The 12,537-nt window shown below is 38.8% G+C and overlaps 2 protein-coding genes across 3 annotated transcripts in view; one reads left to right on the top strand and one right to left on the bottom strand.

Moving 5' to 3' along the window:
* Nucleotides 1–3,111: 3,111 nt before the first annotated feature.
* Nucleotides 3,112–12,392, bottom strand: BORCS7 (BLOC-1 related complex subunit 7). Of its 2 annotated transcripts, none has more exons than XM_082408535.1 (5): nt 11,943–12,392; nt 6,240–6,302; nt 6,088–6,131; nt 4,781–4,801; nt 3,112–4,004 (listed from the first exon to the last, which is right to left on the bottom strand). In XM_082408535.1, the coding sequence occupies exons 1-5, from the start codon at nt 12,237–12,239 to the stop codon at nt 3,953–3,955; spliced, it is 477 nt and encodes a 158-aa protein (XP_082264661.1). In that variant the 5' UTR covers nt 12,240–12,392; the 3' UTR covers nt 3,112–3,952. The 2 variants fall into 2 exon arrangements, with proteins under 2 accessions (XP_082264661.1, XP_082264662.1); XM_082408536.1 differs by lacking the exon at nt 3,112–4,004 and adding an exon at nt 4,011–4,241.
* A 68-nt stretch (nt 12,393–12,460) lies between these two features.
* Nucleotides 12,461–12,537, top strand: part of CYP17A1 (cytochrome P450 family 17 subfamily A member 1) — a 31,300-nt gene continuing 31,223 nt past the window's right edge. Inside the window, exon 1 of the mRNA XM_082408402.1 lies at nt 12,461–12,537. The gene's annotated coding sequence lies outside the window, so the exon portion shown is untranslated.

Genomic DNA, 12,537 nt, shown 5'->3' with positions numbered 1-12,537 from the left:
GTTGTTGTTAAATGTTAAGAGGAAGGTGTTATATTTTTAACAAATTAAACCCATGGAAATGATCCTTGTTGAAATATTTTTATAGGTTAGACTATCTCTAACTATTAAGTGTGTAAAAATAAGTTTTTATAGATATCTGGTTTTTGGCAATTGTTTAATGGTGAAAACACTCCAAAATATTAGTTTTCAAAACACTCTCTCCATAAAATTAGTTCCTTTAGAAAAGTTGTCACTTTCTCACTCATTGTTAAAATGGTAACTTTATCTTGAAAGGACAGATTAGTGGGAGGTTAAGGAAAAGGCTCTATCATTTTCCACTTGTTCACTTGTGCTTGTTTTATTATATTATCTTCAATTTGTGGTTATTCACAAGAATCATTTGATAAGCCTTAAATCCACTTAACCACTCACAGATAAACTGCAATAAAACAAACCACCATCAACTTACATTTAGTTATTCCCAGTTTTCCCTCAGGTATCTAGTGTGCAGGGCTGATTTTGGACCAGACTGCTTGTGACCATCATTCATTCTGATTGGTCAGTGCTTCAGCCACAGAATTTTTTGTTTTTAATATCATCCCTGCTAAATGATAGGTATGCTATGTAGGCCAAGTCAGAGATCTCGTATCAAGCCATATTTTAAATATTAGCAAAAAGCTAATTTTCTTTTTAAGATAAAAAATAAATATACACAGATATTTTCTTCCCTTACCTCAAAGGATGGCCTTGTGCATACCTCCACACATCCCACCTTGGAAGCTACTGGTCTGACAATTCCAGGATGGTCCAGAAAGGCAGATTTTTGGTTCAGTACACAAAACCATCTTTCAAGTAGAGCTTTCCAAAATGGCCACCACCACTAAGTAAAGGATTCTCCAAACATTAGAAGTATTCAAGCAGAAGCTAGATGACCAACTGGTTACTTACCAGAGATGAAGTAGCAGGGGTAAATGGATTGGATTCAATTACTTCCTTTTCTTTTTTATGATGCTAAATACTAGAAATGACAGGAAGCACCCTTGTTTCTATTTATAAGAAAAGTAACAGATAATAGCAAGCTAGACTAGTAGTCAGAAGACCTACCATCAAGTTCAGTGACCTTGGATAAGTCATTTAATCTCCCTGGCTATGTTTTTCATCTGTAAAACATGGGGCTAGAATTTAATCACTTGTGAGGCCCCATACAGCTCTAATATTCTGGGGTTCTATTATTCTTTCTTCTAAAACATACTTTTAGAGAGATTTTTTTTTTTAAGTTTAATTAGAAATAGACGTTGAACTTTTTCAGATGCCTTTTTGGTATATATTACAGTGATGTATGATTTTATTGTTTTTTATTAGTGTAATGTGTTCTGCAGCTGTTATATGAACTTTGTAACTCTAGAATTATTTTAGCAGTTCTTCCAAATATTTCTCTATTCAATTTTCTGAGATTTTATTAGGATTTTTCCATCTATGTTCATAAATAAGAATCTCCTAAATGTCTTTATATTATCTTGCTTTTTATTTTTTTTAATGAAAATTACATTTACTTCAGCAAAGGAACTGGTATCTTGCTATCATTTTCTATACTTTGGGAGTATATGGAAATGATTTGTTATTTGATACTTTGGAAAAGTCTCAGGACAGCCATCACAAGCAGATGACATTTTAATTGGTTATTTTTGACAATTTATGGATTATTTCTCATAACCAGTCTGGACATATTCTCTTTTAAATGTCAGTTTTATCATATTATATCATTATAAGGAGCCAGATATTTTGATATTAGTAATTAAATTTTTAGCATCAAGCTGACAGATCTCTCTTTCCAAATCTAATTGATTTATTTTATATATCTCCTATTCAATTATAAATTTACTAATTTGTACTTTTACGATTGAGCTGACATTTTACCAATTTAATCTGTAAGAACCAATTAATGGTTTCATATATTTTTCTGATTTTTGTCATTCATGCTTGGTTTTCTTATTCCACTTTGATTTCTTTTGTTCTCTTTCTAAATTCTAACCACAAACTCCTTAAAAAAAAAAGAAAACATTTACTTACGCCTTATCCCTAATACAGAGATTTAAAGCATGATTTTTTTCTTTATAGTACTGCTTGGGTATCATCAAAAAAATTTGCTTGCATAGATTTGAATTTTCATTATTTTGAAATTATCCTCCAACATATCCTCTACAACACAGATGTTATTTTAGAGAAGCATCTTTTGTCTCCATATTAACCTATTTCTATAAGAAACAAACTATCAAAGTATGTATACATTTCTGCCTGCTCTCACATTTCTGTCTACTTTTCTTTCATGTATTTTGGCATTATGTTCTTTAAAATGACTAAATCAGTACTACTAGGTTTTCATTATTTAATGTAAATTTCATCATTATTTACCATTCAAATTTTGATTGTGAAATTTATTTTATCAGATATAACATAAGCAGTCACTGCTTCTTTAATATTTGTTCCAGCATGAGGAAGAAACATAGACCATACTTTGTTTTTCATCTTAAATATTTCTTTGCTTTGTGTATACTTGGATGGTTAAACTTTGTTTGGTTTTCTAAACTGGTGACTTTTTAAAAAAAATCAGTCCTTGGATTTTCTAAGTAGATAATCCTACCGTATGATAACAATTTTGTCTCTTCCTTGCTAATAGTTACATTTAATTTTAATTTCTGCACCAGGTGTGGCTTCCAGCAAAATGTTGAATAGAAACTGTGATAGTAACATCAAATGTTTAACTACTAATATGACAATTGCTGTAAGTTTGCAAGCCTTCTTTTTAAGGTAAATTGAGCCTGTTTACATTTAATAATTGTAATAAACATTTACAGAATGAATGTATAAGTGAATTCCTTCATACTGTTTTTTTACTTTAAGTTAATGTATATATATATAAAATGAGGAATAAATGTAATCTGATATGATTAGTCAACTTGATGATATAGAATATGAATTAAATTGGACTCATATTTGCTTTTTTTCTTTCAGTAAAAACACCATTTTCTTATGTCAGCTTTCTCCCAATACCTTAGTGAATTAAGAACTGAGCTAAAACAGGTTGGAAGTCCCATTTTAAATTCAAATAAAGCATAGACATTCAGACTTGACAACAGACAACAGTAATGACATTTAATGAGATAAATTCAATGAACATAGGTAAATGTCTATAAACATAAGGTTTTCTACATGGCACAACCCTATACCGGGAATCACAGTAACTCAACTGCATTCTCACTTGGCAATAATGTCATACAAGTGAATTTGCTGATGACGAGCAAAATTACAAAATGAACCCAAGGCCACTTAATCAAGAGTCACAACAACAAAGAAACCCTAGGAATGAAGGTCAAGGCAGGAGGTTGCAGCTGGCCAGATATGATACCATTTGCCTAATTTTCATGTAGGAATTTGCTACAACAAATAAAATAACTATCTCCTCTTAGGTACTAGAAAAGAAAAGAAAACAACAGGTATTACCTAATCACCATTCTGTGACCATGAAATTAAAATATTTCCTGAATGTATGATTAAAAGAAAAAATAGTCTTTAAAAACAATATTAATCATTCTTATACATTCACAATAGAAGCTCTAAGTCTGAATTTAAAACACTACTCAGTATTTGCTTAAGAAACACATTTAGACAATATGGCTTTTGACATATTAAAGTTCTATGAGAAAAACTAAGACATCTTTTAATTTTGCTTTAATATCAAATTAACAGAGCAACTTAAAAATTCAATAAGAGCATGGGTTGGTTTGATTCAAAAAGTGCTTTCAAAATTCAATCACTTAACTTCCTTTCAGGAGAAACTGTTCATCATCACAGATCTTATTCTAACTTAACTTCTGAAGAAGAAAATGGAAAATCAAACCCATAGCACAGTGGTTATGTAAGATATTTACTCCTCAGTGTCAGGCAAAGTGCTTTTGCCCTCTCATAACACGTTCTACTTCAACAGATGATTTAACTGGTCCTGTAGATTTGATGACTGCTCAACACTACAAATTAGAATAGAGAAAAAGGTTTATCTAGAATGAGCATCTCATTGTCATAGCAACCCTCTCTATGCAATCATACTTTCTTTTGGCTTTAAATGTGGGGGCTATTGATGGGGTCAGATCCATGGTTGGATGCAGAGATAGGGGTATTCCTCTACATTCTTTGTATGCAATGGTTTCCTGTCCCTGCAAGTCCAATTTCATATGTTCTCCCTAGAAAAAATGGAGGACTAGATACTAAAAAAAAAAAAAAAAAAGCGATCAATGTTAAAAAAAAAAAAGACATCTCATTGTGCAAATGATTTGCACAAAGTATATTATATGCATAGTTCTGTTGAACTAAATCAAAATTTCTACTGGTCCACTAGGGTCCCAGACATGTTTAAACTATGAAGAAAAGCTCTGTAAAGCCAACTAGTAGTGTAAACAACATTGCAAGGGACAGATTTAATCTACTTAAAACAAAAACAAGGCTGTTCAATGACTTTAGCACATTTACTTTACTTAATGAATATTACCAATGTAAAAGGTTTTCTACCCTCAAGGTTGGTCTCTACACCCTATAACTTTTAGAAAGCCTTTGCTAGCAGTGAACTGACTTACTGCATGCCTTTGAAATATTCTTTATATTCCCAATGAGCTATCCTAGAACACATGGCAACTTAAGGGCCTCTGTGAACCAGAGTTTTGTACTGATCCTAGGCCCAGCAGCATAATTCCCCCCAGCCTGCTACAGTTAGTTGGCCCCCCACTCCTCTACCTTTGGGGTTACTTACTTCTTCTGAATAGCTTCTTGCCTAAATCAGAAAAGGAAAGAGGAAAATAAACATAAGAAAATGCAACAAACTAGTAAAAGTTATTTTTGGTCAGATATGTATATATAGGCAGGACAAATTTCCAGCTTGTCACATTTTATATTTCTGTCCATTCTATCCTAAGATTGTGCTATTGAACAGGGGTTCAATATCTGAGTGCAGAGTTGCTGAAAAGATGGTTCTAAACCTAAAGATGTAATAATATTCTATCAGAGTGAGGGATGTGGTCTAACAAACTACAAGTATGGCTCAAATTCAGTCTGGGTATGTGGAGCCAAATGGTCACATACCTGATATGTACACACCCCAAAAAATGAACATTTAACTATTTAAATATCAAGAGTTAAATTCCCAATCAGATATTTCTAATAGGTACATAAGTATAATGTCAACTACATAAAATAAAAAGCAAAATGAAATAAGATGGGGCTTCCCTGGTGGCGCAGTGGTTGAGAATCTGCCTGCCAATGCAGGGGACACGGGTTCGAGCCCTGGTCTGGGAAGATTCCACATGCCGTGGAGCAACTAGGCCCGTGAGCCACAACTACTGAGCCTGCGCGTCTGGAGCTTGTGCTCCGCAACAAGAGAGGCCGCGACAGTGAGAGGCCTGCGCACCACGATGAAGAGTGGCCCCCGTTCGCTGCAACTAGAGAAAGCCCTTGCACAGAAACGAAGACCCAACACAGTCAAAAAAATAAATAAATAGCGTTCCCCTTAAAAAAAAAAAAAAAATGAAATAAGATGAAAAGTTAATTAAATTATAATTTTGTCCAAAAGGGGTCTCTATATTTCAAAATCTTCTGGATGATTTATACGTAGTTAGGGCTGGGTTATATATGGGAATGTAACATAAAGAACATAGTTATACTCGATTCTCCAGGGAAGGTGCAGACGCTCCAGGAAAGACCTCAGGCACAGACAGTGGACAGATACTGGTTAAGTGCCTACTGGGTGCCAAGCGCTGTGCATGCGTGTGGTCCTGGATAGGCCCTGCCCTTATGGGGTTTGCAGTCTCTCCTTCTGAGAAGCCCTCAAATTATCAGAGAGGTTCACAAAGGTGGTCCCCACTCTGATCACACCCCATACCCCAACTTCTTCTGTAGTCTCAAGCATCTCTTCCAGAGGGAACACATCCTTGACTAACCCCTCCTTTACTCCCAGCTCCTGCCTCCACAGGAAAATGTGCTGAAGCACAAAGGCCACAAGAAACAGCCTGCAGAAAATGATTGCTTAGTAAGTACAGTAGGCACTGGAGAGGACATACTCACTGGTATTGAAGATGTGTCGTTATTATTGCCATTTTTCTTAAACTCTGCTTTAAAAAAAGAAAAGAAAAACAGAGAAATAGAACATTCCACTTCCCTGAAGCCACACAAACTGTGCATATAAAACCCAAATCATAACAGAAATTGTTTCTTACATCTTCTGAGTGTAAGATGGCATCTTCCTGTAGTACCATGTTTCGAGCGGCCTGACCTAGCAGCTGGAAGACAAAAATAAAATGGTAATAATCAAAACTTCCAAACTTCCTGTAATCTTCTCTGCAGCTGTTCTACCACCACCCCTTCTCCATGCCCACCCCCCACCCCATACAAATATAAACCCTCCAAATGTAAAGGAGGATAATTTCCCATTTGTTCATGTTGAAAATCCATTTCATTGTCACTACGGCAGTTCTGGCATGGGCTCGACATCTGTTCTGAAGGCCACAGCCTGAGAAATCAAGTCCTCCATAACTGCTGAGTTTATTAATCAAGTGCTGAGAGGCAAAGTCTGCGAAAACAAACTCTGGCTCCACAAACCCAGTGAGAACCTAACTTCTGATTCTTTAAAGGCAAACTTGAGATTTGGGGTGGTTTGAGAGGAGTGAGAGGGCAGGAGTTAGGATAGGGCTTTAAAGGACAGAAGGAATGTAGCTGTTGAGAAATGGAATGAGAGACACAGAGGGGGTAAAAAGGCCTGGGGAGAAGCTTGGGCTTTAAAGTGGGAAACCATGTGTAAAGGATGGCCAGATGGAGCTGGGGAAGAGAAAAGAAAGAAGTGCGGCAGCAGACTTTAATGAGTTCACTGATAGCTGGGCCCTGAGGCCAAGAGAGAAAGGCTGAGTGAGCTCTGTTTCAGCTGGGTGGCCTGCGGTCAGCAGATCTGCCTCCTCACAGAGAGGCAAGAAGAGATCAACAGAGGTTTCTGGCCTCCTGTGGCACCCTGTTCCTGGCAGACATGCAGTCCAACCATGTAAAGGGAGCTACTGTTATGTGTGTCCTACCAACCCTCCCTGTTCCCTTGGGTCAGAGAGATTCTGGTGAAAGGGGGACAGATGACTTCAAATTAACCAGGACACCAGCACTGCTCCAGCCTCCAGATTCCTTGCCTCACAGCAACTTTTATTTTTCTTTTTAACTTTAAAAATTAATAAAACTTGGGACTTCCCTGGTGGCGCAGTGGTTGAGAATCTGCCTGCTAATGCAGGGGACATGGGTTCGAGCCCTGGTCTTGGAAGATCCCACATGCCGTGGAGCAACTAAACCCATGTGCCACAACTACTGAGCCCTCATGCCACAACTACTGAAGCCCACGCGCCTAGAGCCCGTGCTCCGCAACAAGAGAAGCCACCTCAATGAGAAGCACGCACACCGCAACCAAGAGTAGCCCCCGCTCGCCACAACTAGAGAAAGACCGCGCACAGCAACAAAGGACCCAACGCAGCCAAAAATAAATAAATAAAAATAAATGTATAAAAAAATAAAAAATAAAAAAAATAAAACTTTACATGCTTCTAAAGGCAAAACAATAAAATACGACCTATCCAGCCTCTTCCCCTCCCCGGTATCTCTCCCCTATGCATAAATATTTTTTAAATTAGTTTTTGGTTTATCTTTCCATTGTTCCTTTACAAACAATGGACATATGTATATATTCTGCCCCCTTTACATAAAATGTAACCTACCATATGCACTCTTCTGCACCCTGCTATCTTCACTTGACAATATATACAGAGATGGATCTGCAGCAGGATATACTGAATCTCCACCTTGTTCTTTCAGGGCTGCTGAGCACTCCACTGAATAGATGTCTCATAAGATTATTCAACCAGTCCTCCGCTAAAGACTTTGGGGCTGTTTCCAGTCTTTTGCTATTGTAAGTAGTGCTACAAAAAATACCTCATAGTTCTTTGTATCTTTTTGCCAGCATGTCTTTGGATAGACTCAGAATCTTGATTGTGACTGCTGGATCAGAGGGTTTTAATTTTGCTACATATTGCCACCCACCCCCCATTAAGGTTATACCATTTTGCATTCCCACCCACCAGGTATGAGAGTTCCTGTTCCCTCCTTGTGGCCACTTTTAAGTGACAAACTCCAAACTCCTATGGATGGTGACTGACAAACCGATGGCAGAAAAGAAAGAGTTCTAACGAAATCTTCCTCATTCAGTCAACAAATAGTTACTAAGTGTTTATGAGCCAGTAAGAGACATAGCCCCCATCCTTACAGGGCTCACAGGCTGGGATGACAAAGAAGACAAAGGTACTACAATACCTTGTGGTAAGTGCTGAGGGGCAAGCACTGAATGCCCTGAGAGTTCGGGAGGCAGGAGTGATTAACCCATTACTGGGTAGGTGCTCAGGGAAGGCTTCCTAAAAGAAGTGACTTCTAAGCTGAGACCTAACGGCTGGTGTTTAGAATTCCGAAGTAATATAATGTTACAAAAAAGTGGCATGATCAGATTTACTGTTTTAGAATGTGGTAAACAGGATGGACTAGACAGGGGACTAAAGGCAGAGAGACTGGTTAGGAGAACACTGCAGTATTCCAGGCGAGCAATGAGAGTGACCTGAACCACAGAAGTGGCAGTTAAAAAAGGGGGCACGGGGGGCTTGAGAGGTATTTAGAAGATAGGCTTGAGGGGACTTGTGATGGCCTGGAATGCAGGGGCTATTGGAATATAGGGCCAAGGCCTTTTCTGCGATGACAGATGTAGTCACTGACATTGTGCATCATTTTCTTACATAAACCAACCACACACGTAACATATCTCCTAAGATTTCCAGTTTCAGTTTCCTTAAAGTGGAACATCTCAAATACACCTGTAAAACCACCTGAGTACAGAATCTTTTTAGATTTCTATGAACTTCCTCCAAGGCTTGGACCACTGTCTTGCTCATAATTAACTCAATACCAGTTTGTCTTGGTACTTCTCTTCAACAAGTATTGCTGATTTTCAACTTAGTTTTCATAGCAACAGCAACCCTCTTTTTTTCTGCGCTCATATTTCATCATTTCCCATATCATTCCATGAAACAATGTAGTTGCAATAGCAAGCACAAGTGCCTTACACAAGTTTAGGAAAAAAACACAATGAACCCTTACCAAGCACACAATTCACCTGGAGGAGCAGAAGCGCAGGTGTGCACGAGAGGAGCGTATTAGTCACAAGCATTCTTTGTGCCATGGACATAAGTTGGTATGATTTCCTCACTTTGTGCTCCAGTCACACTGGCCTCCCTGCATTCCTTACGTACATTCCCATCTCAAGGCCTCTGCATTTTCCATGTCCTCGACGTGGAACTCTCTGTCTCCAGATGTCCATATGGTTTGCTCCCTCACTTCGTTCAAGCGTCTGCTCGAATGCTACCGCCTCAGAGAGCCCTTCCCTGACCACGCTATTTAGCGAAAACCCTTTCAGCACTCTCTATTCCCAGCTTCATTCTTCTTCATAGCATTTACTACCATCTTGTTTGTGTTTCATTTTTTTGTCTGTCTCTTCACTAAAATGGAAGTTTTCTAAGTACAGGGACTTAGTTTTGTGTACCAACGTCTCCCTTGTACCTATAACAGTTCCTGGCACATAGCAGACACTCTATAAATATGTCAAGTGGATGCTGTGAAATGAGTGTTTTATACATGGAAATTGTCAGTTACTCAAACAAAACAGCTATCTGGAGACTGCTGAAGAGAGAAGCAATGCTCTGTGGGCTAAGAAGGATTGAAAATCAGTAAGACACTCCCATAACCTCAGAGCCTAGTAAAGGAAATGGCAAAAATACATAACTACAGAAAAATACAATATGGTATGTGGTAAGTGTCATGTAAGAGATCCAGTAAAAAAGAAAAAGTTTAGACTTGAGATATGTGTCAACTCTGTCCCAGAAAGTTGGACTGGCTTCAGCTTAACTCAATCCACACCGCTTACTGAGCACCCTGTCTAAATCTACTACGGAAGAAGCCCTCATGAAAAATACACGAGGAGCAGGAACGGGAAGCAGCAAGCCATATTAGGGCAGTCAATGGTGGCACTGTGGCTTTTTGGCCACTTAATCCAGCTAGCGGCCATGAGAAGTGACGTCAAAGAGTGTGGGCTTAGAACCTGTCTGCCTAGGTTTGAATCCTAGCTCTGTGATCCTAGCTCTGTGGGACCCTGGACAAGCGAAATTCCTCTCTGTAAGAGAAGTACCTCCTTTATTAGTGATTGTGAAGACTTAATGAATTAAACGACATAAAACACACACACATTTTTTTTTTTTGAAAAGGTGAAATAGAATCTAAAAATCATGAAAAGGAGAAAGAAGCAGATATGTCTACCACTAAAACTGACAAAGCAACTTCTGTGCAACCAAGGCAAAAAGTGAAACACAATAAGTTGCGTAATTCTTATTTGGTAAAAGGCAACACAACAATTCTTCAAAAAAGATAAACTTTCCTCTGATACTGAATCCTAAAATAAGTATACCATGTGGACCCCATACAAAGCATATCTGGGATCATCAGATCAGTGACTTCAACAATTGTATTATGGTAAACGCAAACACTTTTTTCATTCAGCTGTTTCTTGCAGCCACTATCAATAGAAGCTAAGGACATAACATGAAAGCTAATTTTGTAAGGATAATTCTACTGGACCTTAAACTAATATAAATAAAGCTGCTTTGAACATTCATATACAAATGTGAAGGCTTGCAAACATATTATGTTTGCTAATGCGACTACATAACAATGAAATAATAAGAAAGTGATGAAACATGAGTAAAAAAAGAGTGGGAGAGAAAGAGGTGCTACTGTTATGAAAACTAACTTGAAAATCAAAAATACTTCTTGAAAATAAGTAGCTAAGATACACTGCTACTGAGTTAATTATGAGCAAGACAATGGCCTACAGGAGAAAGTCATAGAAATCTAAAGACTCTGTCCCCAGATTGTTTTACAAGTGTATTCAAGACGTTTTCCACTTTAAAGACTCCAAACCTGGACATCTTAGATGATACACTATGTGCATGGCTGGTTTATGTAACAACATGATATATATGTTTTCTTTTCTCCTGGTTAAAACCTAGAAGTTGAAAGGCTGGGTCATTAGACCCATTTTGTTTGTCCAATCACCTGCCCCGTGGGCATTTGGATTGTCTCCAGTTTGGTGCTATTATCGATAAATGTGCTATGAACATGTGCAAGTCTTTGTGTGGACATATATTTTCATTTCACTTGGGTGAATATCTCAGGGTACAATGGATAGGTCCTTTTTTGGAGAGAGACAGTGTACACATATAAAGCTTGCTGGTGTGACAAGCTATCAAATAATCCCAGACACGGAATCAGCCAGAGGATGATGAGGGAAAAATCACGGCAAAGGAGAAAGCTAATCTAAGAAACAGAAAACCAAGAATGTGGCCAGAAAGACAAGTCAGAAAAGAACAAATCTGTGGACAGACGATGCATAAAAGTGTGGAAGGAATATGGAATGTTGAAGGCAAAAACACGCGGAATTTAGAGGCCGAAAGAGACAGATCTTCACTAGAGACAACTCTGAGAAACAAATGAGGAACTCGTTAGGACCACTATCTCATCCGTCATCTGCGGCGATCTCTGCTTTGAAGCACCGATTCCCATCATTTCGTTTCTTCCCCCCCGCCCCCCCGCCTCCATTCCCCCCCGGCTCACAGGACCACTAGTCCTACCCAAAGAGACTACACACCCCAGAATGCAACACGCGCCCTCCGGAACGAGGTCTTCTCCCTTCTCCACTAGTTCACGGACTACAATTCCCAGGATGCAACGCGACCCTCTTCCCACGGCTATGGAAGTCGAGTCTCCGGGTATTAAGCCCGGAGAGTCCACTCCCAGCTCACCTCGGAGCTCCGGGAGCCCTTCAGCACCTGCTTGGTGAGCGCGATCACGTCAGTACCACAGGTGTTCACCTTCTCCGTGAGAAGCCCCTTCACAGACTGACCGAATCGCGCTTGCGAATCTGGGGTCCCAGTCGCCATCACTGCAACCAGTGAACGCCTCCCCACGGGCGATGGCGAGTCACAGGGGCCAAAAGATGAGCAAAGCGAAAGGAGGCGGTGTCTTTTTTTTCCTACCATGGGAAAAGGAAGGGACGCCTGCGCGTAGCGGAGAGTGAGCTTTGATAACTTTAAATTCATTTAAAATACTCAGTTGATATCCTGAAGAAGACAGGGCCCAGGCAAACATCAGTGGAGGGGATGGAATACAATTTCAATAAACCCATGGTTTAAAATCAGAAGGCCTGGATTACAGTCCCAATTCTGCCGTTTAGTTGTGTGACTGCAAATTATTCAGCCTCTGCAGCATCTTGTGTTCCTCATCTGTAAAACAGAAGTAATGAAGTTAAATTCTCCAAAGTGTATGAGAATGAATTAAAGATCAATTCAATTTTAGCAAACATTTCATGAACGAAATACCAAACACTGCTGGGCTGAG

The sequence above is a fragment of the Balaenoptera borealis genome (genome assembly GCF_965194805.1).
Source record: "Balaenoptera borealis genome assembly, chromosome: 10".
Taxonomy (NCBI): domain Eukaryota; kingdom Metazoa; phylum Chordata; class Mammalia; order Artiodactyla; family Balaenopteridae; genus Balaenoptera; species Balaenoptera borealis.
Note: the sequence above shows the minus strand (reverse complement) of the source record. Positions and strands in the feature narration are given on the sequence as shown.

What these genes read in the sequence shown, in the direction of transcription:
- BORCS7 (XM_082408535.1), bottom strand. Translation starts at nt 12,239, where the DNA reads ATGAATTTAAAGTTATCAAAGCTCACTCTCCGCTACGCGCAGGCGTCC. An exon ending in AGGGCTCCCGGAGCTCCGAG is followed by an intron (nt 6,303 to 11,942) that starts GTGAGCTGGGAG and finishes TTTGTCTTCCAG; the next exon opens with CTGCTAGGTCAGGCCGCTCG. An exon ending in CAAGAAGCTATTCAGAAGAA is followed by an intron (nt 4,005 to 4,780) that starts GTAAGTAACCCC and finishes TCTAATTTGTAG; the next exon opens with TGTTGAGCAGTCATCAAATC.